This window comes from Gracilinanus agilis, chromosome 3 (assembly GCF_016433145.1).
Source record: "Gracilinanus agilis isolate LMUSP501 chromosome 3, AgileGrace, whole genome shotgun sequence".
Taxonomy (NCBI): domain Eukaryota; kingdom Metazoa; phylum Chordata; class Mammalia; order Didelphimorphia; family Didelphidae; genus Gracilinanus; species Gracilinanus agilis.
The window spans coordinates 595,407,013-595,432,638 of NC_058132.1; the positions used below are offsets into that span (position 1 = coordinate 595,407,013).

Sequence of the window (25,626 nt, forward strand, 5' to 3'; positions counted from 1 at the left end):
ATTAGTAATTAGTGCAAGAATCATTTTCAACAAATTGTCATAAATCGTTTTAATTATACATTTATAAGTTTAAATACAGACAGGCAAGCAATATTTATAAGTAAATACAAGAGAGAGTGAGGAGAATGAAGTCATACCTTTAGTAAATCTTCTATAAAAAATTAAAGAGATAAGAGCATTGATGATTTGGGGAACTTCCACTTACCTAAACCTAGGAGGGGCCTAAGAATCTGGGATTTAATATCACTCAGTTTTGAATAAAATCGTCTTTCTGTAGTAGCCAGCTCATGAAGACTGGCAATATATCCCATAATATTTTTGTCCACCAAAGCTAGGCAGTTGTTCTTCCCTGCTGCCACACTGCTTATGTACCCAAGCTGAAGAAAAGAGTAGGAAAAGATTATAGGCTGAATATAATTTGCTCATGGTAAAAACTAAACAAACTGTCTTTAGGTTCTTTTTTGCTTGTTTTTCATATAGACCTGTGATTTTACTGGTATTAATAATTCCATGTGAGGAAATTCTTTTTGCCTGTAACTTACACAGTCTTAGGAAACTGCCAGAGTCACTAAGAGACTGAGTGATTGGAACAGGGTAATAGCTCGGATGTGTGAGAGACATGACTCAAAATCAGTCTGCTGACCTTAGTTCTTCTCTATCCATTAAACCATATCATCTCTTTTGAGTCACAGTAATCACAGGACTACTTCATACAGACTGGACTTAAGAACAACGTGAAAATAGGCGAAGTGAAATAATTTGGAGGGATATCTCAGAACCCTTTTTCCTGCATGGAATTGAAAATGGAGGCATTATGGAAAGACACCTGGCTATGGATATGGCAAATAGGCTATAGTAGCGGTTTACAAACTTTTTGTTCAGGGTAAAATCTTGGTTATGAAGAATCACAGTATACCTGAATGTTTAAGTTAGCAACATTCTAGGGGAGGCATGAGGATATTCCTGAATATAGTTTCCCGTCAATCACAGTACTTCCCCCACCCCTTACATTCTTAGCAAGTTCAAGGTCTGATGTTTTTGAAATAAATATCTACGAGTAATAGTTAAGTTTTATGTATTTTTTAAATACAACACATACCATACTATTTTTGCTGGGTCAGTAAAATATACTATTTAGAGAAGAAATGGGAAAGCAAAAAAAAAAACAAACTGATACTAAATAGACAATAAGTAAAAGAATGGGAAGCAGGAGAGCATAAAAGTAAGTGATGAGAAAATAAGACTACCAAGGTTTCATCAAGTCTTACTGCAGTACATTATACCACTGCTGCTTTGATGATCCCAGTCTTGACCACAAACAAAACCTTCATATATTCTAATTCTAGCAGAGCATATCCTTCTTTGAGAACTCCAAAGGCACAATGAAAGATTTTCTTCATCACTGAAACTAACCTAGCATGAGACACACACACACACCTTAATGATAACTACTGTCCAAGGCTTTAATTCTGGCATGTAAAATGTCAACTGGTATAAAAAAAAAGGTGCTGAGTGTGTCAAGGGACGAAATTCAAATTCATTTCTCTCCTGGCTTATTCTGCCTGTGTGGCCATGAACAAGTAATTTAATCTTTGTAAATTCCTATTTTCTTACCCATAAAATGAGGATTTTATGCTAGTAGTATTTATCTACTGGTTTGGAATTAACAAATGAAATAATATATGTAAAATGCTTTATAAACTATTAGATGCCGTATAAATATGTTATCATCATCACCATTATTCCAATTCTATGATGCACTCACCTTACTACAGGATACCAGCAGTGTTGCAGTCTTAGTACAAATATCATGATCACTTTCAACAGGTTCTTGCTGACCACTGTAATACAATCCAGGCTGGAAATCATCTGTATCTGCCAAAAAAAGGGAATAATCCTGCCCGGCAGCTATACTCCAGATTCCATTTTCATTGCATACCTACAATTAGAGTTATGTTCAGTTTCAGGTGAACATCAGCTAGAATTTCCATGAGATCAAATCAGGAGATTATGGTATACTGCTTCCAGCAACAGCAAAATATACTCACTGCTTTTAAAGAAGGATATCCCTCCTAACAATACATTAAGCCAAATAAAGAGCAAAAAAAAAAAAAAAATTCCTTAAATTGGGGTATGGGCTTCAAAAGAAGGAAAAGCTTTCAGTCTTATTCACCTTAAAGTAGAACTTTTATTATAATCTTAAGCATCAGCATTTGAGGAGTCTTCAAATAGGTTCTCTATACTAGAAGGCCTAGCCTTTGTCTTTTTTGCAGTGAAAAACACCTGTGGAGCTCTGCTAGCCCCTGTGTGGCAAAACACACTTGATAACCCTTTTCTGACCACACTGGGCAGGATGCATAAAACCAGTAAGGGCACAGAGTGCCTTTGACCTAAAATCAATCATTGTAACATTCTTATGCTGTTTTTTCTTTGTCTTTATGTGCCCAAAGATGAGCATATAACAAGTTTTTAATAATTGTTTGTTGACTATATGAAACTACTCATTGTGCTTAACTTTAAGGTATTTCTTCTAGCCTGCCTGTGAACCTCTATTTAGTCTGGCTTGATGGTACAGAATTATGGGGTGAAGAAATTGCCTTGTCTATTGGTAAACTACTCCACACACCTGACCCCTCCTGTACGAATGTCTGAATGGTACTTGAATAACCTTCCCAATCATGGCTGACCACCTGGCTATGATTTCTTGCCAATACAGGAACTTAATATCTGCCAAATCTCTTGAAGTCTGGCTGATATCATTGTATTTGTAGTCCTGTCTTCTTTTGATTCACTCCAACTGTGACAATATAACACTTGGTATGGCTATCATTTCAGTTTCTGGCTCCTAACATCAGTATCTGCTAATTTCATGAGGAATGAAACAAAATGACATTTTTTTAAATTTACAACTTACAAATACTTATTTACAATCCAGGAAATGTTGATGCAAATCCAAATCTCCTTTCCTCCTCATAACTCCCCCTCCCCCCCCCAAAAAAAACAAAAAAACTTGCTCACAAACCAATCAGAATAAATTTAGTTCCTTCCTACATTAACCCCTGCCCAATCCCTATCTCTCTTCCCTGATCAAAATCAATTCAAACATTTCAATGCTATGTTTAAGATATCAGAGATCATAATACTAAGTAAGTCTGGTAAAAAGGCTAATTATTTCTGTTTTAAAATTAGCCACAACCAAAGAATTCCACATCTAGAGGTCAGCTTCCTGGTGATCCGCCTGTTCAAAATCTAGCTAGGCTGGTCCTCAGAAAAATATATAGTGCAAACTTTGTTCCTTCTAATGGTTTCCCTATCCATGGAGGTCTTTAAATTTAGGTTGGATGGCTAATTGTAAGATATGCTGTAAGGGAGATTTATACTTAAGTGAGAGTTGGATTAGAGAATAATTAGACTTCTGAGGTTCCTTATAGTGCTAAAATTCTATGGTTCTAACTCTAGAGTGTCAATTAAATGATTATAAAAGAAATAGCTTTTTAAAAAAACCAGCCTGAAATTAATTAAATAAAAAAATTCAAATTAAAATAATAAAAAAATTAAAAACCCAGTGGAATTGCTCGTTGGCTATGGGATGGGAGTAAGAGGGGGGAGGGAAAGAACATGAATCATGTAACCAAGGAAAAATATTCCAAATTAATTAAATAAATAAATAATTTCAAATAAAATGAAACAGTTTGTTGGGAGAAAAAAACCATAGTGAATATCTCTAATTTTCTAATAAACAATCGGATGGTTCAGTGGATTGAGAGTCAGGCCTAGAGATGCGAGGTCCTGGGTTCAAATCTGACCTTAGACACTTCCTAGCTGTGTGACCCTGGGCAAGTCACTTAACACCCATTGTCTAAGCCCTTATTGCTCTTCTGACTTGGAACCAATACACAGTATTGATTCTAAGATGGAAGGTAAGGGTTTAAAAAAAATGACAAATATTCTGTAAGTATTTGTTAAATTCTGAGCTATGACAGAATTATAAATTGAGATAACAGAATAGTTATCGTAAAGCGAATATACTTAATAAATGTATTTAAGGTAAATTAAAAATTTTGAAAAACATTATTGTTCTCTAAATGTTTCAGAAAATATGAAATAAAGTGTAGCAAGTGTAGGCTAACTAAAGACTGAAAATACAAATCACGTCCAAAAAAAAGGACGGTAAATATGAAAAACTGACTGATCCTCTTATATGTACAAAAAAATGTGGTTTTAGATCAAATTTGTAACATATGATTTGGTTATCTATAATCATTAAAGTAACAGAGATTATCTAGAAATTATGGCTCAGTATTCCAGAATAAATTATTTTTGTCAAAAAGGAGTCAAGAAATTCTCAAGACTGGTCTAATTATGGAAAACATAATTTAACTATGTTCAAATGACTATCAAACTGTGCAAATCTTTTGACCCAGCAATACTACTATTAAATTTATATTTCAAAGAAAAAGGAAAAATATCTATAGCAACACTTTTTGTGGTGGCAAAGAAGTAGAAACTGAAGGAATGCTAATTGGGAGATGGCTGAACAAGTAATGATAAATTATTATGATGGAATTATTTTGTGCTAAAAAAATGAGGAAGGGGAAAACTTTAAAAAACTGGGAAGACTTATATGAACTGAGGTGTAGGAATAGAGAGATAAGGGAAAATACAAAATTGTCTCTAAAAGGGTGAGAGGAAAATTTAGCCATGAACCCTGGGAAAAGATTCTGGAATGAGAACTGCAGAGGAGAGATTTGGGAGTTAACTGTTTCTTCACTAGTTTTCCTATCCCTAAGCTGGGAGAAGAGCAACTCCATCAGCTATTGTGATCTGACCAGTTTGTGGAGAAAGTTGGAGGTTCTTGTGCCTTGGAAGATTATCTAGGAGGTGATCTGGTTTTCCCTGTAGTGTTGTGTCATTTTGGCTGAGGTAATCCAAAGATTTTAAGACCTGGGACTTTGGGATTTTTACCTTAGAAGCCAACCCCAGGTGTGGGGAAGGACTCAGTCCACCTGTGAGTCTATTCTCAATAGCCTTTTAGAGACAATTAAAGGGTTAACTGATTAAAATTCTGGGATAATTAGTCTAGGTAGTCAGATGGTTTTGGGTTTAGATAAGAACAGGGAGCTGGTAAGAAGTTTTGGAAGATCAGAAGGGCTCTCTTGTGAAAGAGGCACAGAAGGTTGACTGGAGAATTAGATCTATAGAATCAGGGACATTTTGGTTCTTGACAATCAGTTCCCTAACCTTAAGTTGCAAAATAAACTTAACTCTTGTGTTTTTCAATTTTGTGTTTTTCAAGGGGTTTTGCACTTCACTGGCCTTGGGAAGGTCCTTAGGTGGACTTTTTCATCACCAATCCATCTCTATATACATATCTCCTTCTGGAGGACCATTTCATTTTCACAGAGGAACATTATTCACAGTAACAACAACATTGTAATGATGGGTCAACTGTGAAACATTTAGTTACTCTGGTAAATCCAATGATCTACAATAAATCCAAAGAATTCATGAGAAAAATGCTATCTATCTCCAGAAAGAGAGAACTGATGAACTCTGAGACTGAATACTTTATTTTGCTTTTTTTCTCTCTGTAACATGGCTAATGTGGAAATATGTTTTATATTATTTTATATGCATATTGGGTAGCATATTTCTTGCTTTCTGGTGAGTGAGTGAGGGCTAGAAAGGAGAAAGAGAATTTGGAAGTAAAAGTTAAAAAGAATTTCTCAAAGATATTTAAATACCTTTGCCAGACGAGGAACTGTAGTTGGAGAATCTGAATGACCAAGTTGGCCAAAAGTATTACTACCCCATGAGTAAACCTGTCAAAAATTGATAAGAGTTAATAATATGAATAAAGTTCAATACAATAATTTCAGTTGTGGCAATAATTAACATATACAAATAATTTTACTTATATTATACTGATCTCTGTTCTTTAGAACAAAGATTCTCAACTTTTTTCCCCCATCTAAGATCATGAACCTTCTAAAATATATCATGAGAGTTCATGGGCATAAGTTATAAATACCTTATTCTACAATATGAAAAAAAATAATAATGTGAAATAAATTTATATAACATTATTCTGAGGTAATCATGTAAGGGAATATTAATAATATGATTATTCCCATTTTACATTTGAGGATGACAGAGGTGAAATCTCACCTAGTAAACACCAGAGTCATTATTTGGACCAAGGACTTCTGACAAAAGTCCAAGGCTCTTCCTCCTATGTTATGGTGCCATATAGAAATACTATAAGTCAGCTTTTAAAATATGGCAAGTAAAACAATGTTTGCCTCTCAACTCCCTAGGATAAAGAAATAAAAGACAGTTTACCATAAAAGCTAAAAGACTGGAATTCAAGTGCATCCTGGGAGGGTAGAGAAAGTTGAAGGACAATCTGAAAATCTCTATTATGAACATTTTACTATAGGGAGTAACAAGTGCCACTTCCATGTTCACTAAGGATAAAGAGAAGGGGAACTAATAGAAGAAATTTCGGTTAAGGTCTAAAGCAGTGATGGGCAAACTATTCCCCGCAGGCCAAATCCAGGCCTCACAGCTAGATGTAGTGTTTCAGGAATTGCTTAAGGCAGTCAGTGATGGGTAAATTACGGCCTGGATCTTGCCCATCACTGGAAAGGAATTATTGACTTAAAGGATATAGAGCTCATTTGTAGCTTACTGAAAAGGAAAATGGAATGATGGTCCTTCTGAATAAAGTCTAAATTAAATAACTATTTTTCTAAGTTTGGTCAGGTTACTAGCAAAGCCTCTGTTCTAAACACGGATTTAGATACTGATATAGACATCACTTTGAGACCTGTGACTCTATAACAAAGACTTCAGAATATTTTTTTAGTTTCTTAATTAAGGGTTCCTTCCTTGCCTACTTCTTCTCCAAGCAAAAAAAACTTCAAATGATTAACATGACTTCATAAATATTCCCAAACTGCAGGTATATAATCTTTCTACTTCTTTCTGGTGAACATATGGACAATTTCACGCATAGCCAGCCTTTCTGAGAAAAAAAAAAAAACATGCCACAAGCCCTGGAGATTTTTCTATGTCACTGGTTCAAACCTAATCCTCTGAATAAAATTAGTATATAATTACTCTTCTCATACCTGGGATTTAGCAGTGAGAGCAAGGGAATGATGACCACCAGCTGCCAGCTGAATTACTTCTTTACCATCTAGACATTTTACACATAATGGCTGAAGCCTAGAAAACCACCAAAAAACACAAATAACAACAAAAAACCTCCACAATTTTAGGTTATGCTAAGAATCAATAAAAAGTAGAACTAGCCTATCTGAAATATCAGATTAAATGTTCAAGTTACTAGACTCTTAAAAAAATACTGAAGGGTTGAGAAACTAAAGTATTAAATATTTTCTCAAATCTACAAAGTAATGTTATAAAGTTTTTAGCAGCATTATTAACTTAGTTTTTGGCTAGTCAGGAGGTAGCTAATCCCTATAATTTAGAACAGGATGAGATTCAAACTGTCCACACAGTCCTTATTAGAAAAAGGAAATGCTAATTGGGGAGAAACAAAGGATTGGGGCAGTTAAGAAATTTTTCTATAGTTTCTTTTATTTTGTAGGGCATATAAATAAGGTCATTTTGGATTTTGATCTGATACACTGTGCACAAACTTCATAAAACATTCAATTTATTTTCCATTTTAATTTGAGTTTCTAGTTGCTTACCTACTTACTTATCTACTGCCAAACAAAATGGCAAATAAAGTCAATGTAACTAAAATACAAAGGGAAACTAACAACTGGGGAAAAAATCTTTTTAGGAAATATATCAATAATGATCTGATACCAAATTAACACAAATATAGAAGTTACCATACAAATATAGAAACTAACACAAATATGAGATTAACACAAAAAGAAAGTTAGAGTATAACATACTGCATATGTTGTCAAACAGTAGATGTGCCAGTTGATTTTGCTAAAATTTTTTGTTTGTTAATATTTGATAGAAGGAAAAGTTTGCTGGGTAGAGTAGTGGTTCCCATTTGCTGGTTCACAAACCTCTTGAAGATTCATGCTAAAAATTCTCTACTGAGGTCTTAAGTAGTAAATAATTACCCAATTATGTCACAAATAAATTTTATATGTATTTATATATTTATTTTGTTGTATAAAAATACATTTATATATATATATATATGCATACATACATACATATATATATACACATATATATATATATTTTTTTTAAAACCCTTAACTTCTGTGTATTGACTTATAAGTGTAAGAGTGGTAAGGGTAGGCAATGGGGGCCAAGTGACTTGCCCAGGGTCACACAGCTGGGAAGTGTCTGAGGCCGGATTTGAACCTAGGGCCTCCCGTCTCTAGGCCTGGCTCTCAATCCACTGAGCTACCCAACTGCCCCTAGGGGTCACACTATTTTGTTGCTGTTGAAAAAGAATAGGGAATAAAAATACATAGGGAACCATTGTGGGACCATAGGAGCAGAGGAAGAAGGAAGGATATATTCAGAATTAATATGATATGAAAACAATCATCAAAAAAATATTTTTAAAGGCAAATTTTCCTGTTGAAAGGAATCATGTAATTAAAAGTCTTAAGGTTATATCATCAAGTTTGTAAATATTTATTGACTTTTTATGAAATTCAAAATGCTCAAGATTACCAAAAGATATAGCATCTTCAACTTAGCTTTCCTTGTATACCAATATGAATAAGCATTCAAATTTTAAAAAGCCTACACAAGGACATTAAATTCTTTTTTACAATGTGTTATTGGAATTTGGGGTTCTTTGGAGTTCATTGAGTCCTAATATTCAAGTCCCTGATATAAACTTCCTGTGGATGTTTAGGGGACTTGAAAACTACATTTCCCATGATTCCTCTTGTGGGCAGGAAGTGTGATTATGTAGACAGAAGTATAAAGTCTCAGAACTTGATTGAGACGCGCCCTTTCCTGTGGAACAAGCCAGGTGGGCAGAGGTAATGGTGGGACATTTGAATTAGATCTTAGCAGGCACGTGGCCTTCTTAATTACCAATATGCCTTTAAATAAACTATTAATACTTTTGAATTATCCATCTATATCAATATTATTCACAATAGTTTTGGCAACCACATTGGAGACGTAATTCTCAATTTTTCAGATAGCTACCAAGCCATGCAACTCTGAGACACCTCTGGATCCTCCCCAGAGCCTCAGACCTGCTCTTGTGCTATTTCTGGCCACTTTGCTCAGTTCTTTTGAGCGTTTTTTTAAAAGGGGAAAATTTTTGGTTTTTCTCTTCTCCCCATTCTCCCCAGCCATGTGGCTATTTTTCTGGGAAAGGGGAATGCCATTTTTCCAACAGCCTGTTCCTGGCTGCTAGTTCATACATTCCCCTTGGACTTGGTTTCAATGACTGCTGGCCCCGCCCATCAGACCCTCCCTGGCTCCCTAGCTATTTCCTGCTCAGTGCATATCCCAGCTCCTGCTAGCTGAATGCCTGACCTTACGCAGGAATGCCAGTGCCTTGCCTGCTGCTGCTGACTCTCTTTCCTCTGACTCCTGCTCTCCCACCCCAGCTGCCACTGCCAATTGATGCCGATCCTAGAGACTGCTGCTGTGGCTGCTTAAGATTTGGGAAGTATACAAAGAAAAACCCCCTTCTCTCTCATTTCACACACCTGGGACTTTCCCAGGGGTGCTTCCTCGTAGACATTAATGACTTTTAAACTAAAGAAAGCTTCTCTAGGTACCTTCTTCCCCACAACAAGCCCTCCACGTAGGACCTCCAACTTGTGGCTTTCTCTAGCCCCCACCCCAGTTGGCTTCCACATGAGCCCTAGCTTTTACTCTTCAAACAGGAAGTAGAATGGCAAGCATGGACCACATGGCCTATTTCAAAACTATTCCTTTCGATTATCTTGCCTGAAACTCAGGGGAGGAATTCACCCCCTCTCCCCCCCCCCACTAGGCCTGCCCAAGACTTTATGGAGTTATCCACACTGTGCTCAGTGCAGAGCTCAGTTAGAAGGAACTTGAATTGGACCAGAGGTAGATTTTAAAACCTCAGACTGCATGGGCTTCTTTTTTAAAAGTTCCTGTATCTTATTGTATTTTGCTGATTGTTGTTTTGTGATTTAATTTTGTTGTTTTACATTGATTTTTTCTGTTACCCTAGATCACTTAAGCTAATGAAGTTTTGGCTGCTAGATTAATTCTGGTCATGATTTTATTGTAACTTCCAAATAGTGTACAAATCTATTAGAATTGGTAAAAAGGGTTTTTGACTGCACTGCTTGTAATCTGTTCTTTATATTTCCTGATTTCTTTAAGATTTCATTTTTTAAAATTTTTACCTGTATTAATCTAATTCTGTTATCTGTACCATTTATGAATATCTTAAACATTTTTAAGTTGTAAAAAGCCCATAAGCCTTAGGTTCACATGCCTTAGGTTTTTATTAAATGTTGATATTACTTATACAACCTTGGAGATTTTGATGCCTTGAGAATTTAAATTATAATTTTATAAAGAGTCTATAGAATTGACTTTAGATGCCTAGTACCCTTCTGTATAAATGATAAGTTTTATATATTTATTATAAACAATTTTGTCTTAGAGTGGTAGAGGAAACAAATCAAGGTTTCCTGCCCAAGCTTTTGTATATTACACAGGAAGCCAGGAGAGCTCCTGTATGCTTGATGTTTTGTCTCTCTGTTTTAGCTTGCTTTCCCATCAGAAGGATCTAGAATTCCTGAGGATACTTAGACCCAGAAGTTTTTTTAATCAGATTTTTTTTTTTTGGCTTTGCCCCACAATTGCCATGGAGGCAGTAATAGAATTGGTTAAGAAAATATCTTAGCCAAGGTTGAATGATTTACTATACCTGTTGAATTTGTGACAGGTATACAATTTTTTAAACATCATAGCAAGTGGTTATAATAATGGGTTTGTTTGCTATTGTCTTAAAATGTGTTATTGAAAATTATGGTACTTTATTTGAATGTGCATTATGAATCTTCTATTTTGTAAAAACTGTTTACACTCACAGTTTATGCAAAAGCTTAACAGGAAATGGATCTCACTTTTGGGTGAAAAACCTTTCACTAATTCTAAGCTATCTATTTTTTGATTTTTAAAACATTCTTTTATTATTTTTTCCTTGTGAGTGCAATATAATTTGTTTTTTTTTCTTTTTTCTTTCTCATTTTTATATTTGAAAACATTGTAATTTTCCCTGAATTTTTAAATTTTCTTATTGCTTTTCCTTTTAATTTTTAATAGAGTAATTGACTCTTACCCTTTTTTTCATTTTGTACTGAAAGTACATATAATCAGTGTTAATCTTTTTTTGATTTTACAATAAGTTTAATATATATTTAAAATATATATAAATATATATTTACTATAAATATAAATATATTTATAAGATATATAAATATATATTTACTATAAAAATATACTATAAATATAAATATATATTTAACATATATAAATATATATTTACTATAATATTAATGCATACTCCAAAAGCCTTAGACTATGGTAACCTGCCAATTATTGGTAAATATTATGGGACTGTGATTAATGTCGGTCTGATTCCAGGAGAAGGGAGCAAAAGAGCCACAAGGTCATGGAGACCTACTGAGAATCTGCAAAGTACCAAGGAGCAAAAGGTCATGCAGACCATGAGATTGAGGAAGTTCTATGCCAATACTGAAGGGCTTAAAACTAGTGTTTGAGGTTTGGGGTTGCAGTTTCTAACATATTAGAGGCCAGACTTCCCCTGAGCTTCATTTCCTAGTAAGCACCTAAGATTGGCTATCATTATGGCTCATCCCTGAGAAGGTGCAGGTAAATCAGACCAGGGAAAGACATTTCCCTTGCACACAAATTTGGCCCTGTTATTTCTCTTATATATAGAATGGCAACTTTTTTTGTAGTCCTGGCTCCTGAATGGGTAATTGCAAACTGCTTAAATCACTTTAATTGGGCCTTGATTCAAGGAGCTGTTTTAAGTTTATTTTTCCTTACATTTTTTGCACATAAGACTTTAATGTTTTACATTTCCTTCACAAGTTAATTTTTCTCTTTTATTTGGATTTTTATTTTATTTTATTTTTATTTCTTTGGCAATTGATTTCATACAACCCCATGACTCTGCCATGCATCCTTAGCTGACCTGGGGTACCCTCTTCAGGGAAGAATGTGTTATTGCTTCTCCTCAGGGGTGTGTGTAAGCTTTATAATCATAATGTCTGTATTATAATCTATACTGTAAAATTTTAACTCTTTTGAGAGTAATTTCAGGGGGGAATGTATAATTCTCCTCAGAAGGGAATGTATGTTTTATAATCTATAATGTAAAGTTTAAATTCTTTGAGAGTAATTTTAGGATAAGAAATTTACCATCTCCCCAGAATCCAGACAATGAACCTGTTTGGAAAAGGCACCAAGAAGATGCCTGAAGAGGCTTCGCTGGATCATGAAAACCCAAATGAACTTTGGGGTGCAGTTGATTGAACTATGGGGAGTTGAATGCATTTATTTTAAATGTACACTCTTATGCCAAAGGGGACTGCCCCTAATTGGCTTTTTGTCAATGCAGCTAGCAATCATTGGTTCATTGTTTTTGTCCTCTTTTCTTTTATCCCCAAATTTCTGTAATTTAAAAGTTATGTTTACAAGAGCTTTCAAGGAAACCAGTGTCTTTCTGCTCTTGGCGGGGAATATGTTATTGGAATTTGGGGTTCTTTGGGGTTCATTGAGTCTTAATATTCAGGTCCCTGATATAAACTTCCTGTGGACGTTTAGGGGACTTGAAAACTACATTTCCCATGATTCCTCTTGTGGGCAGGAAGTGTGATTATGTAGACAGAAGTATAAAGTCTCAGAACTTGATTGAGACGCGCCCTTTCCTGTGGAACAAGCCAGGTGGGCAGAGGTAATGGTGGGACATTTGAATTAGATCTTAGCAGGCACGTGGCCTTCTTAATTACCAATATGCCTTTAAATAAACTATTAATACTTTTGAATATATCCATCTATATCCATTTTATTCATAACAACTAGAAAAATATTTAAGAACATAGAGAGATCTTTATCAAATTAATGGAACTTTTAAGTTGGACAAAAGTTCAGTTTCATCCAGGCTCACTGGATAAATACTTAGAAGTTAATCCACTTATATGACATGTGAAAATGATGCTTGTCTTTCAAAGCTATCAACAGCAATATTGTGAAAGACTGAGTTAATACTCCATGAAAAGGCTATATCTAGCTACATAACATCTTTTTGCACTTATTTTTTTCTGTTTTATTTCTGTCTATTTCTCCCTTTTGTCTTTCTCTACCATGTTTCTCTTCCTTAACTGGTCATAACAGGAGACTGAAGGACTGAATTGTTGAAATGCTCTTCCTTATCACCTATAACCTCCCAAAAAAGAATCACCGACTTCCTCTAAAATTGAGCTCAAGGACCATCTTCCAGGAAGCCATTCCTGGTCCCCACAGATGCTCTGCTAGTGCCTTCCTATTATGACTATCTTCCACTTATTCTACCTTTTATGTACTGATTTGGGAATGTAATCAAAGAGTAAAAACTGTTTTTTTGTTTTTTATTTTTACCCCAGACCTTAGCACAATCCCTGGCACACAATAAGCACTTACTATAAGCTTACTGGTTCATATACTTGTTCTTAAATTTCAAAATAGTTGAATGGAATATTCTACTCCTGCCCCACCCCCCCCCCCAATCTCATGCCATCCACTGTTTGTTTTAGTTGGTTTAAAAAGGTAGTCATTCGGATATACTGTGGTAAAATTGAATGTAATAGATTTCTCTACTAGCAACAATGCAATTATACAGGAAAACTCTGAGGGAATTATGAAAAAGAATGCTATTCACATTCAGAAGAAGAACTGTGGAAGTAGGAACACAGAAGAAAAAACAACTGCCTGATCACATGGGTGGATGGGGATATAATTGGGGAAATTGACTCAAAATGAACACCCTAATGCAAATATCAATAATGAGGAAACTGGTCTTGATCAATGACACATGTAAAACCCAGTGGAATTGTGTGTGGGCTATGGGAGGGAGTAGAGGGAGGGAGGGATAGAACATGAATCCTATAAACCATGGAGAAATGTTATAAATTAATAAATTTTAAAAAATAAAAAATAAAATAAAATGTCTATCCCTGCATAGACAAAACAAGGGAATTCTACAGAACAATTTCAAATTTGTCCTGGAAAATTAAATTAAAACATGGTTTTACAAACACAAGATGTCACATGTTACAAAATGAGAAAGGAGGGACTATTTAACCTAATTAATTTTAGTACTTTCAAACCACTACTAAAACATAAGTTCCTTGAGGATATGTAATTTACCTTTACATCTCCCACACCTAGATAAATGCTTGTTATACTGAATTAATGTGTATTAAACCCAATGTTTATTGTTAAATCTTAATCTTACCTAGGCAAAACATCACCATGTCCTAGCTGTCCTTCTTTTCCTTTCCCCCAAGTCCACACTTCAGTCCTTAAAGAAGGGAGGAGGGCATCTGCTTCCCCACTATATGTAGGTGTCAATACCACTGTTCGTGTTTTTGCCCGGGCAGCTTTTCTCAGGAGCCTGGGAGAAACTAAGAACATAAAATTGGCAGCTAAAGCATTTTGAAAAACTATTTCCAAAGAAATATATTATAGGTTTTGTGTTTTTGTCCATTTAAGAAAAATGAAAAAATTTCCAAGACCAGGAATCAAATGCAAATATATATTCAGCTAGATAGTGTGAAAACTTAAAGAACTTCTCAAAAAAAAAAGAAAAATGAGCTTAGCAAAGAAATTTTTTATAAAAAAAGATACCTAGCCGAAACTATTCATTTAACTTAAACCATCTTACTCAAAAAGAAATGCTATGCTCTTTTTAGATGGATTCCAAAGAGAACAAAGTATAACTGACTTGGATTAAAAAAATGAAACTATATACAGATTTAGGACAATCAGCAGGTACTTATTTGGTCAAATGAGGTGAACCATGGAGGACAACAAATGAAAAATCATTCCAGTGATTTTATCATCTACCCTCAAGACATAAAAGACAGTCAAGTAGGCCTTCTCAATATTTTCTTAGACAGGAGGCAGCTGGGTGGCTCAGTGGTGGATTGAGAGGCCCAGAGATGGGAGGTCCTGGGTTCAAATCTGGTACCAGATACTTCCTAACTGTGTGACGCTGGCCAAGTCACTTAGCCCCCATTGCCTAACCCTTACCACTCTTCTGCATTAGAACCAATATCCAGTATTGCTTCTAAGATGGAAGGCAAGGGTTTAAAAAATATATATTTTCTCAGACAAATTTCTGGTTTCTGGTAAAAAAAAAATTTTTTTTAGAAGATTGAAAAGGTACATTTGAAATTCTTTTGAGATTTTCACTGTCTAATCTAATCTTAGTTTTCATTATATTTGAAAATAGCCTTCTAGTGGTCCTTTAACGACAAACTGTTTCACATATAACTACATTTTATGAGGTGAATTATATACTGAAAATAAAGCATTTTAAAGCTAAATTCATTTTTATTCTTTAAGAGCTGTAACACAGATGTCAAAAATTCTATCTAACTTTATATAGAAGAAACTTACTCATTTCAATCACTAAAGTCAAAGAATGATTTGAAGAGATAAAAAATCTGGTCTAATTTCCTGTACAATCTGCTTCCCATCCTGGTCTTGGTACTTGTCTCAATAAACTGTTGGTGAATAGCTTTTAGATAACAGTAGTAGCAAGTGGAGAGAGTAGGGCTGAATAGTGCTGAGACTAATAGCAAAACGCCAGTTAGGGTCAGTAATAGCCAGCAAAGCTAGTGGAAATGGGGAGAGAAACTAACAAATAATACAGGACAGAGAAGAATTGTTGAAAAATGCAGAATAAGAAAAGACAAGGAAGAGTAATATACAATCTAGGAAATATATGGTTTCTGGATCTTGAGTAAAATAGATGTCCCAGAGATTCCAACTAGAAAAGGACATAGATATAAAAATCTAGTGTATAGTAATTATTCTAAAAGAATAGTATTGGTAGTATCATTTCCTCTGCTCAGATTTTCTGTTATAAAAGCTTAAAGAGAAAGAATACTTCAGGATTCTGGGCAACTATCTATACATAAAGCAAAGTAACATCTTACTTATTCCAAGGCCGCTTAAATGGCAATTTCAAATATCATAAGCAAAACAGCCTGTTTGTGTAACAACAACAAAAAAAATTAGTGCCTCAAAGTCTCTAAGTGAGGACCTAGGGGACTTTCCCCAAAATAAAGTACATGAGTTTTAGTATATAATCTATTTACTCTTACGTTACATACTATTCAAATAGTCTTGGCATCTGATTTTCTAACTAACAACTGATTAGATCGCAATTGATCACAGAAGAAAGGTAAGAAGGAATATTTGAGAGATAAGGACTATTTATTACAAAAATAAAAACTTATTCAAGTCAACTGTCCTGGAGGGGGCCATCATTATTTTATAGCACAATGCAATAATGACATTCATAATGATCTTGGACTCTCAGGAAGAGGTTGTTCTGTTTAAAGCAGTAAGGAACCAGGTAATATACTTTAGAAAGGTTTCTATACACAATGATTCAAATAAAAGAATTTTTAGCATTTAAAAGGGCAACATTTTATTTAGCTGAAAAATTCATTTATGTGTAAGATCTTATTCCTCAATAAAAAGTAAAGTCTTGTGATATAGCTGGTGAATTCAAAAGCACTTGGTCTTGCCAAAACTCATTCTTAGAAACTGACTAATGTCTTACCTTGTGATAATAATCCAGGAAGAGAAAGCCTTCTGCTAACTCCCTCAGATTCCTCTTCTCTAATATCCACAAGACTTGAACTCTTCTTTCCTTGCATAGATTCCAGTTTAACCTGCTCTTCTCGGCTATCCTTTAACCCTTCTGGGCCCAAGGAAGCACTGCCTGACTGAAGTCCGCTTTCACAAGGAGCTATACTATAAAAGTTCATTACTTTCTTAAGAGACAAGGCTCCAGCTTCATATGTAGCCGCTACTCTCACACCAACCGCGGAGGCACAGGAAACCACTAAGCTGTTTAGAGCAGATGTACTTGTGGTTGGTGGGCTGGGGAGACTGGGATTTGGTTCTTCAGTAAGAGGCTAAAAACACAGGGGAAAAAAAGAGGAACCCTTTAAAAAAAAAACAAAGGAGATTTACCTTTAATACAAACACATATATACTTCTTGATGGATTCAAAATAATCTCTGTCTACTCTCTTAATAGTATTCTTCAATAGAAATTTAAGATTTGACGGAAATCAGTACCATTTAAAAACATTGAGATGTATGTCTTTTTTTTGGGGGGGGGTGTCCTGATGTTTTTTTAAATGTCTTCTTAGTGGCAAACAAGTAGCAGGAAGAAAAATCACATTATTACTCAAATTGGTCACTGCAGAGGGAGAGAGGTGGGAGAGTGAAGAAGAGAAGGGGAAGGGAGAGAGAGAGAGGGAAAGAAGGGGGAAGAGAGAGAGAGAGAAGGCTAATAATAAAATGAGCGTTCTGGCATTATATAGTAGGGTGGAGGTGAAGAGGATTGGGTACTCCCTATCTTGCCTAGGCTAGATGTGCAGCAGTAATTCATAGGTTTTATCCCACTGTTGATTGCTATGGAAGCTTTGACTGTCTGTCTGGTAACCTGGGCCACAATCTGTTCCTTTTTAAAAGCAGACTCGTGGCCCCTACAACTCTTGGGGGTTCACCATAATAGTGCCATACTAATGTGGATATCTGATCTATTTAGCCCTATTGCAGCTCATAACTCCTAAACTCAACTGACCCATCAGCCACATCCCACTCCAGTAGTAAGGATTACAGTCATGTGTCACCAGGCTTGATTTAAGACAGTAGAATGAAAACCTACTTGTTCTTCCAACTTCCTAAGAGATGGAGAAATGGACAAAAATAGATATTGCAGAATTTAGGGATTTATGAAGGTTGCTTTAAAGAGTCTAGAAATTTTTATTTTAAAGAAAATATTATTTTTTAAAGTTTAATAAGCAGAAATTAAAAAAAATATGACATATAAGTTTAAAAAAAGATTAACCCTATATGACCTTTCAGTCTTTGGTGAAACAATGGAATGACTTAAACTTTAGGATATGATGCAATATATTATTTTCCAGGAGCTAGCTGAGTAAGCTGAATAAAAACAAATCATTACCTTTGCTCCCATTCCTTAAATGTGATAGGTTAATAATTAAACATTTAGAAACCAACATCAGTTCATTTGTAAGAACATTTGAAATTTTTTTCTACAACTTGCCAAATATATCTATAATTTATTGAAGAGGAAAGTCATTACAATCATCAACTAAACTTAAATAAGGCCTTTAGTTTTATCAGTAAAGATAACATTTAAAAAAGTCTACTTCCTATTCCAAAGCATCCTCAAAAGTATATACTCCATAATTTTCTTTGCCTTTTTCTTTAAAACAACAACAACAATAATAATAATAATAATGGTACTTATTCATTAGGAGGTAATTTATAAATTTCTTGTTTCATTTTACTGAGTAGAGCAAAAGGTAAGAAATTTGTAACAGATTCACAAAATCAATTATTATAAATCAAGTAAATAAGGAGAAAAGTTCGGGAGAGAAGAGAGGTCTTTGCTGGCTACATTTTTATGAGATTGTTTGAAAAAAACCACAAAAACCTATTCTTTAATAAAATGAATTAGCACAAAAGTTAATCATGGATTCTGACGCATTTTGTGCCTCTACAACTTGAATAGACTCCAAACAAATCACTTCCTTGGTGAAAATTTAAAAACTCTTCAGTGATGTTCACAAATGCTTTTAAGTGGAGATGTAGCCACATTTATAAAAACTTGCTTTAACCTCAAATGAAAGGGCAAAGTGACTTCTCTTTAATCTGAATAAAAAACAAAAGCAATTTTAGTGAAAAACAGTTTTAAATTGTTCCAAAGCAAAAATAATCAAGTTCAATAGTGAGGAATCATAGTAGTTCCAAGTAAACTGCATCATTCAGATGCGCTTGCTCCCTTCATTAGAGGAAAAGAAACTTGCCAAATACATTTATTTACTGAAAAAGAAAGTCATCACTAAGACCACTACCTAAAGTCCAATAAGGCTTATGGTACTAGTAATTAGGTACTATCAGATTTAGGATATGAATTCAGGTATTCTCTGTTCTTTACTACAACTAAAGCTATTACCAGAGGAAATTATTTTATATGAATAATAAAGCCAATGGAAAAAAATCTGAATTATTGCAAGGTTGCCACAAAAATTAACTGTGAAAGATATTTTAATTATAAAATGCCCACACGATGGAATTTTGAAAATTATTATTCCAGAGAAAAGTTAAATAAGATAATTTCACAGCCATAAAATTGAACTTCCCAAATACCTTCCTGTTAAACTTTATCATTTCAATTTCATTTTTTTGAGCAGCAACATAGTATATTACATAGAGTCTTAAGAGACAAGAGATGTGGACTAAATCCTGTCACATATAGGCAGGGAAAGTCTTAATGTTTATATGATCCTTGGTATCCTGGTAAAATGGGGTAAATTGTTTTTAGACTACATTTATCTCAGAGAAGTGTTGTGAAGCACTAAGAATGAGGGACTTATCTGAACTTTAAAATTGTTATCTAGTACCTAAAAACTCAATGAGTAGGTTGTAAAATAATGACTATTTCTGAAAAAAATTCTAAGTCATTTTCTTACTAGTACATGAGAAACAAAGGAGTAGAAGATAAAAAGCCTACAATTTTCAAAAGCTGAATGGAGAATTTCATAAACAGTGCTTTATAAAAGGTTAAAAGTTTACAAGTCAGGGTTTGGGTATTTTTCTTATCATGCTGTTGCTAAAAAACAAAAAGGCTAGATCATTCATTACTTCTATTAAAGAGTCATGTGTATTAAATATGTATTAAAGAGAATGTACAGTTAACAACTTTCTACATGTTTTAGCTCATGTTAGAGGAACAAGGCAAAATTATGTTATCAGAACTCAACATCTCTCTTCCATTCTCATAAAATAAGGAAGATAATAAAGAGGTATTCTAAAAGAAGTCTTCACAAAGAGTGAAGAGGTTTCATTGAACATGTATATTTTGATTTTTTTTGAAGACTGACCTATATTCCTCTTTGTACATCTTGCATTGAAAAGGTAGGGAATAGTATTCCCTATACTATTGTAAAAAGCAGCACAAATCTAAATAAGAATCTATATGAATGGGTAGTCAGGTTAGGTAATATAAGTAATAGAGAATAAAATTTAGTATCTTGAACATAAAAATACGGTAGGACAGAAATGACAAACTGTTAGCTCAAACAACTCTATCCACGGCTTTGCACATAGTATGTATTTATATCTGCAAAATTATACATTAAACTGCCTAGAACTGAAGTTAATAATTGATTTCAAATTAATCCATATTTCTGTCCTTAACTTAGTGTCAATTCTAAATAAGAAAAGAAATCCAGACTAACAAGTTAAAATGCTGAGAACTGCAGAGTTTAACAGTAATGACCCAATTTATTATAAAACCCAGGAGATACCTGTGCTACCTCTACCTCGCCACTTGTCTCAGGATGTCCTTGCAATGAATCATCCGACAACTTCTGTAAGCATGCTTTTTCTATGTGGTTGTCAGGGAATAATGGCATTTTTCCCAAAATGGGAATGCCTGTGGCCCCAGTGATTTCTTGTTCAGGGTGGATGGCCTCATCAATCACTGGCTGCACATTTTCGATATTCACTTCAGAAGCAACAGACAAACCATTTTCTCTAAGAGTCTTCTTGTCTCCTCCCTGGCTTTTGGATAAATTTTTGCTTTCCAGATTCTCCCCTGTGGATGGAGTGATGGTATCGTGGCTTTCTGCCTGGGTATCTGATAGTGCCACACCTAATGGACAGCAATGACTATCAGAAATGATCACATGGTCTTCTTTGTCAGTCATGGTAATCAGGAGCTGGCTGCAGTGATTACATCTTTCTGGGACTGGCTTTACATCCTGTGAGGGGAGGCACTGTACAAGCGCTAAGCTGTGGGAATCCCCACAGGCCACTTGGAGCACGACTCGCCCAGCGAGATGTTCTACTTTTTGTGGCTTTGTCACTGGGAAAGTAGTGGTGATGAGCCCCAACTGACAACCTGTGCCCCATGCCCATATCTCTCTGCTTATGGAGAGTGCCAACGTGTGCTCCTCTCCACAAGCCAACTGCAAAATCCTGACTGATAACAAAGGGCTTGTCTCGGAGTCAGAAATACTGACGGGTGTTGGTTCTGGTACATGGTGCTGGTTAGCAACAGCGCACTGGCCGGCAGAATTCTGCCCCCACATGTACACCACGCCATTCTCTGTTACTGCTCCGCTGTGGAAGCTCCCTGTTGCCACAGTAACAACATGCTGTCCAACCAAAGCATTTTCTAGAAGAGGACTCTTCGGACAGATCTCTCCCGGTTCTGATCTCCAGGGGAGGTTCCCAAAGCTGTAGACTTCACCACCTGAAACAAAACATTAGAGGCGAGGGAAATTAACTAACGTTGTGACATAAGAATTCTCCTAATGTAGCTGGGCAAGCATTTCTTTCATTCTTATGCTGAAATAAAATCTTCACTTTCTTTTTTAAAATTATTTATTTAAATGTTATTTATTTAATAATCTATGTATAATGTAATAATATTTAATAAAATGTATTTATGTTACTTTATTAAAAATTTTTTTAAATTTTCTGTCTTATAATCAATACTGTGTATTGGTTTCAAGGCAGAAGAGTGGTATGGGCTGGGCATTGGGAATTAAGTGATTTGCCCAGGGTCACACAGCTAGAAAGTATCATCCAAATTTGAACCCAGGACCTCCCACTCTAGGTCTGGCTCTCAATCTATTGAGCAGGTACCTAGCTGCTCCCATGCTCATTCATTTTCAACAAACAACAGTAAGCTAAGCTAGAGTTAGAATTTGTGCAAATTGGCAAAAGATGATTCATTTTAAAATACAGAAGAGAAAAATTCTTCTCAAGGTTCATGATAAATTTCTACCATGAATGAATAACAACAGCTTGTATTTATATAATACTTTAAGATTTGCAAGATGCTGTACATAAGTAATCTCACTGGACCCTTATGACAACCCTGGAAGGCAGGTACTATTATTATTCTCATTTTACTCTGAGGAAACTGAAGATGAGAGGTTAAATGACTTGCCCAGGGCCACATAGCTAATATCTAAGATGAGATTTGAATTCAGATCTTCCTGACTCAGTCCAGCAGTCTTCCCCACTATATTAATAAGGATGTGTCTAGGACTTTTATGAATTTTACATCTGTGAAGTTACCATATTTAGGTGTTTTCCAAATGACAGTTCTCAAAATCTCATTGTGTTTGCATTTTGCAATTAAAATGTATTGTTAACAGTTTAGTTTTATGGAAACCTTATAACAACTGAAATATATTTTCCTCTGGTTTTGTTATTCAAATAAGATGGTTTCCCTTGATTGTAGCTTTGGTTTTACAGACTCATTACTAATAAGAAGATTTATATTACTAAAGGTCTCAAGCAATCTAAAAGGTTCCTAATATGTGGCTAGCTATTTTAAGAAAATTAAGCCAAGAGACAGAGTTAGCAACTATCAACATGAATTCAACCACTCATTCTTTCTAGAAAAAGAGTCAAGGTAATTAATTTCAAAATTATTTGGTAAACAATTTACTAATTCAGAATTTTCATTCTTAAAAAAGTAATGTTCTCTTTGAATCCGTATATTTCTTGACAAACTGAAGTAACCAAAAACACTCTCTCTACAAACACATATGCATGTGCATGTATAAAGTGCTATATGTATTACATATGTATATGAGAGTGAGAGAGAATTTTGTAACAAAGATTAGCTAGTTAAGGTCCTCATTTAAATCAACTATATAAAAAAATGAAACCTTATTCTAATGCCCAATCCCCAGCCATTTAAAGAGCAATACTATCTTATAAAGAGAATGATTTTTTTTTCCCTGGCCCAACTGATATGATATAGAGAAGTATAGAAACTTTTACAGTTGCTATAGTCTGATGTTTTTTTTATGCAACAGTTATCTCCATTCCTTCTCAATATAATTGAAAGTACCTCCCAACTTAAATTTTATAGTAAAAAGATTCCAATTGATGGGTTATTTACTGATATTCATTAAATCTATCCTTAAGGATAAAGGATCACGACATACAATACATAAACTTAAGAATCAAGCTATTGTACAATCTTATTTTCAAGAGAGTTCATCTGACTCTGCTCTTAAATATCAAGTAGTAAATCCTAATATCCAATACCTTCAGTTAGAAGTACTCCATGACTCACGCCTAAGGCTGCTTGAAGCACAGTCTTTCCTCCCCAGCCTGGCAGTCTCTCGGGTGTTATAGAGCAGAATCCTGCCTGCCAGACATGGACTAGGCCTCTTTCTTTGGCTCCTTCTGCCTCTGCTGAGCTATCAAAAAAAAAACCAGTACACAAAAAAGATTATACCTTCATGAAGATAAGGCTTGAATTTTTTGCTTACAATACATTCATAAGACTGTGAGGTACCTTTCACCTACATAAGAAATCTAGTTTACTCGGTCCCTACTTTATGTTCCCTCTGTGGAATGGGGCCAAGACAGTGGGCCCCTTAAAGATAATATAGAATTATGTTTAAGTCTTCTAACCATTCATCTCTAATCAAAGAAAGTTTAAGGCCAACACAATTTGAAGAGTCTGAATATTCAATAGAGGAGAAACCTAATACATTTAGTGATTAGAGTTGGCATGTCCCTACTTTGAATTTACATCTAAATTTTGTTTTGAGAAAATAAAATATTTTTAAAATCAAGAAGTACTTGTAAGTAGAGCAAATAAAAAGAAGATAATTTGCTTTGAATTCTCCTCTCTGGAAAACTTATGGTTACTAAAAAACAATAATTATCACAAGCTATGTTCAGACTCTGTAGTTGCTAGTAAGAAATACAGAATTCAGATTTATAGCAGAATCACCTAAAATATCATCCAAATTATTCCTGTCTCATTCAGGCTCTGTCCAAGGTGTCATCTTTTTGGTGGCCTTTACAGATCACAAAGAAAGACCTGCTTAGAATCACCATGTCCACACAAGTACAAGAAAATATCAATCCTCTTCCTTCACATTACCAACCCATGATATAAAGTTACATTAGAACACTATATATTTCTTTATAAGGTTTCCCAAAGGAGACTGTAGAGAATTATGGTTTTCAAATGGCACAATGTACATGTCTATTTTTGGCAAAATAGCCATGCCAATATTTTAATAATCATTAGGAGAATGCTTACAGAATACCTACTCTCTGATTTTGCTATTTCTCTTCTTCATGATGACAGATAAGTGAATGTTTTTACATGAAGTAAGGAAACCACAGACTGACTAAATATCCCCACCCAGAAATCTCTACCATGACATACATCTTAAGATAACTGAAAGAGAACACATTCTTATTAATATTCCTTTGGAAACACTAAAAATTAATAGTAAGAATCAATGTTTGCAAAATACTTTGAAATAATTTTCAAATGTGGTCTGGAAGAGCCTTTGTCTTCAAGATTTAAGTGTTAATCCATTTTATTTTTAATACTCCACAGATCTTGGAAAACTACTTTGCCACTAATTAATCTACTAAGTTAATTTTTAATATCATACTTTGCCTTTTGATTATAATATAGATGTTTCACCCTTTAATAACAGTATTTGGCAGGAAAGTCAAATAGCAAATTATATAAATGTGATTTTTGTTTTGGTTCTGGTTTTAGAGGTAGAGGAAATGGGAAATACAGGGAATAACATATTTTTACCTTCTCTCCTGTGAGTCCATCTGTCAGTGGAAGCACTCCATCACCAAATCATTTCCTCTCTGGCAAATGAAAAAAGAACAGTGTAAAAGACCTAAATGGAAAGCATGAAATAAACATACCATACAGGTGAGTACCTTATGGGACAAAGATAGGAAAGAAAGAGAGAGAAGCTTTAGTTATTTTATTCCCATTTTTTTTTTTAAAAAGACTTCTAACAAATGTGCACTGGCTTGGCACCAAAAAACAAAACAAAAAACAAAACAAACCCAACCATATATCAAAAATAATACTGAAACAATTTAAATGGTTTCATATTTTATCTGCCAACAGTCAAATAGCTTCTCCCCATTCAGCTTATAAAAGGGTTAAAGTCTCCAATAGGCTATTTCAAATTTCCCAGAAGCAAGGTATTTCATTGTTGCTTTAATTTTGTCTTCTTTTTAAACAGACAGAAAATAACCTCAAGATACAATGATATTAAATGTTTTATTTGGACATTTTTCAGTCATGCTCGACTCTCCATGACAGCATTTAGGGTTTTCCTGGTAGAGATACTGGAATGGTTTGTCATTTCCTTCTCCAGTTCATTTTTCAAATTAGGAACTTAGGCAAACAGGATTAAACAACTTGCCGAGGGTCACATAGCTAGTGTCTGAAGTCATATTTGAACTTGGGAAAAGTAGTCTTCTTGACTCCAGGCCCAGCACACTCTATCCA

At 34.6% G+C, this 25,626-nt stretch overlaps 1 protein-coding gene across 1 annotated transcript in view; it reads right to left on the reverse strand.

Moving 5' to 3' along the window:
* Positions 1 to 25,086, reverse strand: part of ALS2 (alsin Rho guanine nucleotide exchange factor ALS2) — a 64,885-nt gene extending 39,799 nt beyond the window's left edge. The window contains exons 1-9 of the mRNA XM_044670642.1: positions 24,910 to 25,086; positions 23,382 to 23,536; positions 20,615 to 21,564; positions 16,826 to 17,183; positions 14,486 to 14,654; positions 7,134 to 7,230; positions 5,745 to 5,822; positions 1,766 to 1,939; positions 206 to 377 (exon numbers count right to left, since the gene is read on the reverse strand). Coding sequence (XP_044526577.1) covers positions 206 to 377; positions 1,766 to 1,939; positions 5,745 to 5,822; positions 7,134 to 7,230; positions 14,486 to 14,654; positions 16,826 to 17,183; positions 20,615 to 21,564; positions 23,382 to 23,536; positions 24,910 to 24,929 — 2,173 coding nt within the window. The 5' untranslated portion in view covers positions 24,930 to 25,086. The remainder of the gene's footprint in view (positions 1 to 205; positions 378 to 1,765; positions 1,940 to 5,744; positions 5,823 to 7,133; positions 7,231 to 14,485; positions 14,655 to 16,825; positions 17,184 to 20,614; positions 21,565 to 23,381; positions 23,537 to 24,909) is intronic.
* Between the last annotated feature and the right edge of the window lie 540 nt (positions 25,087 to 25,626).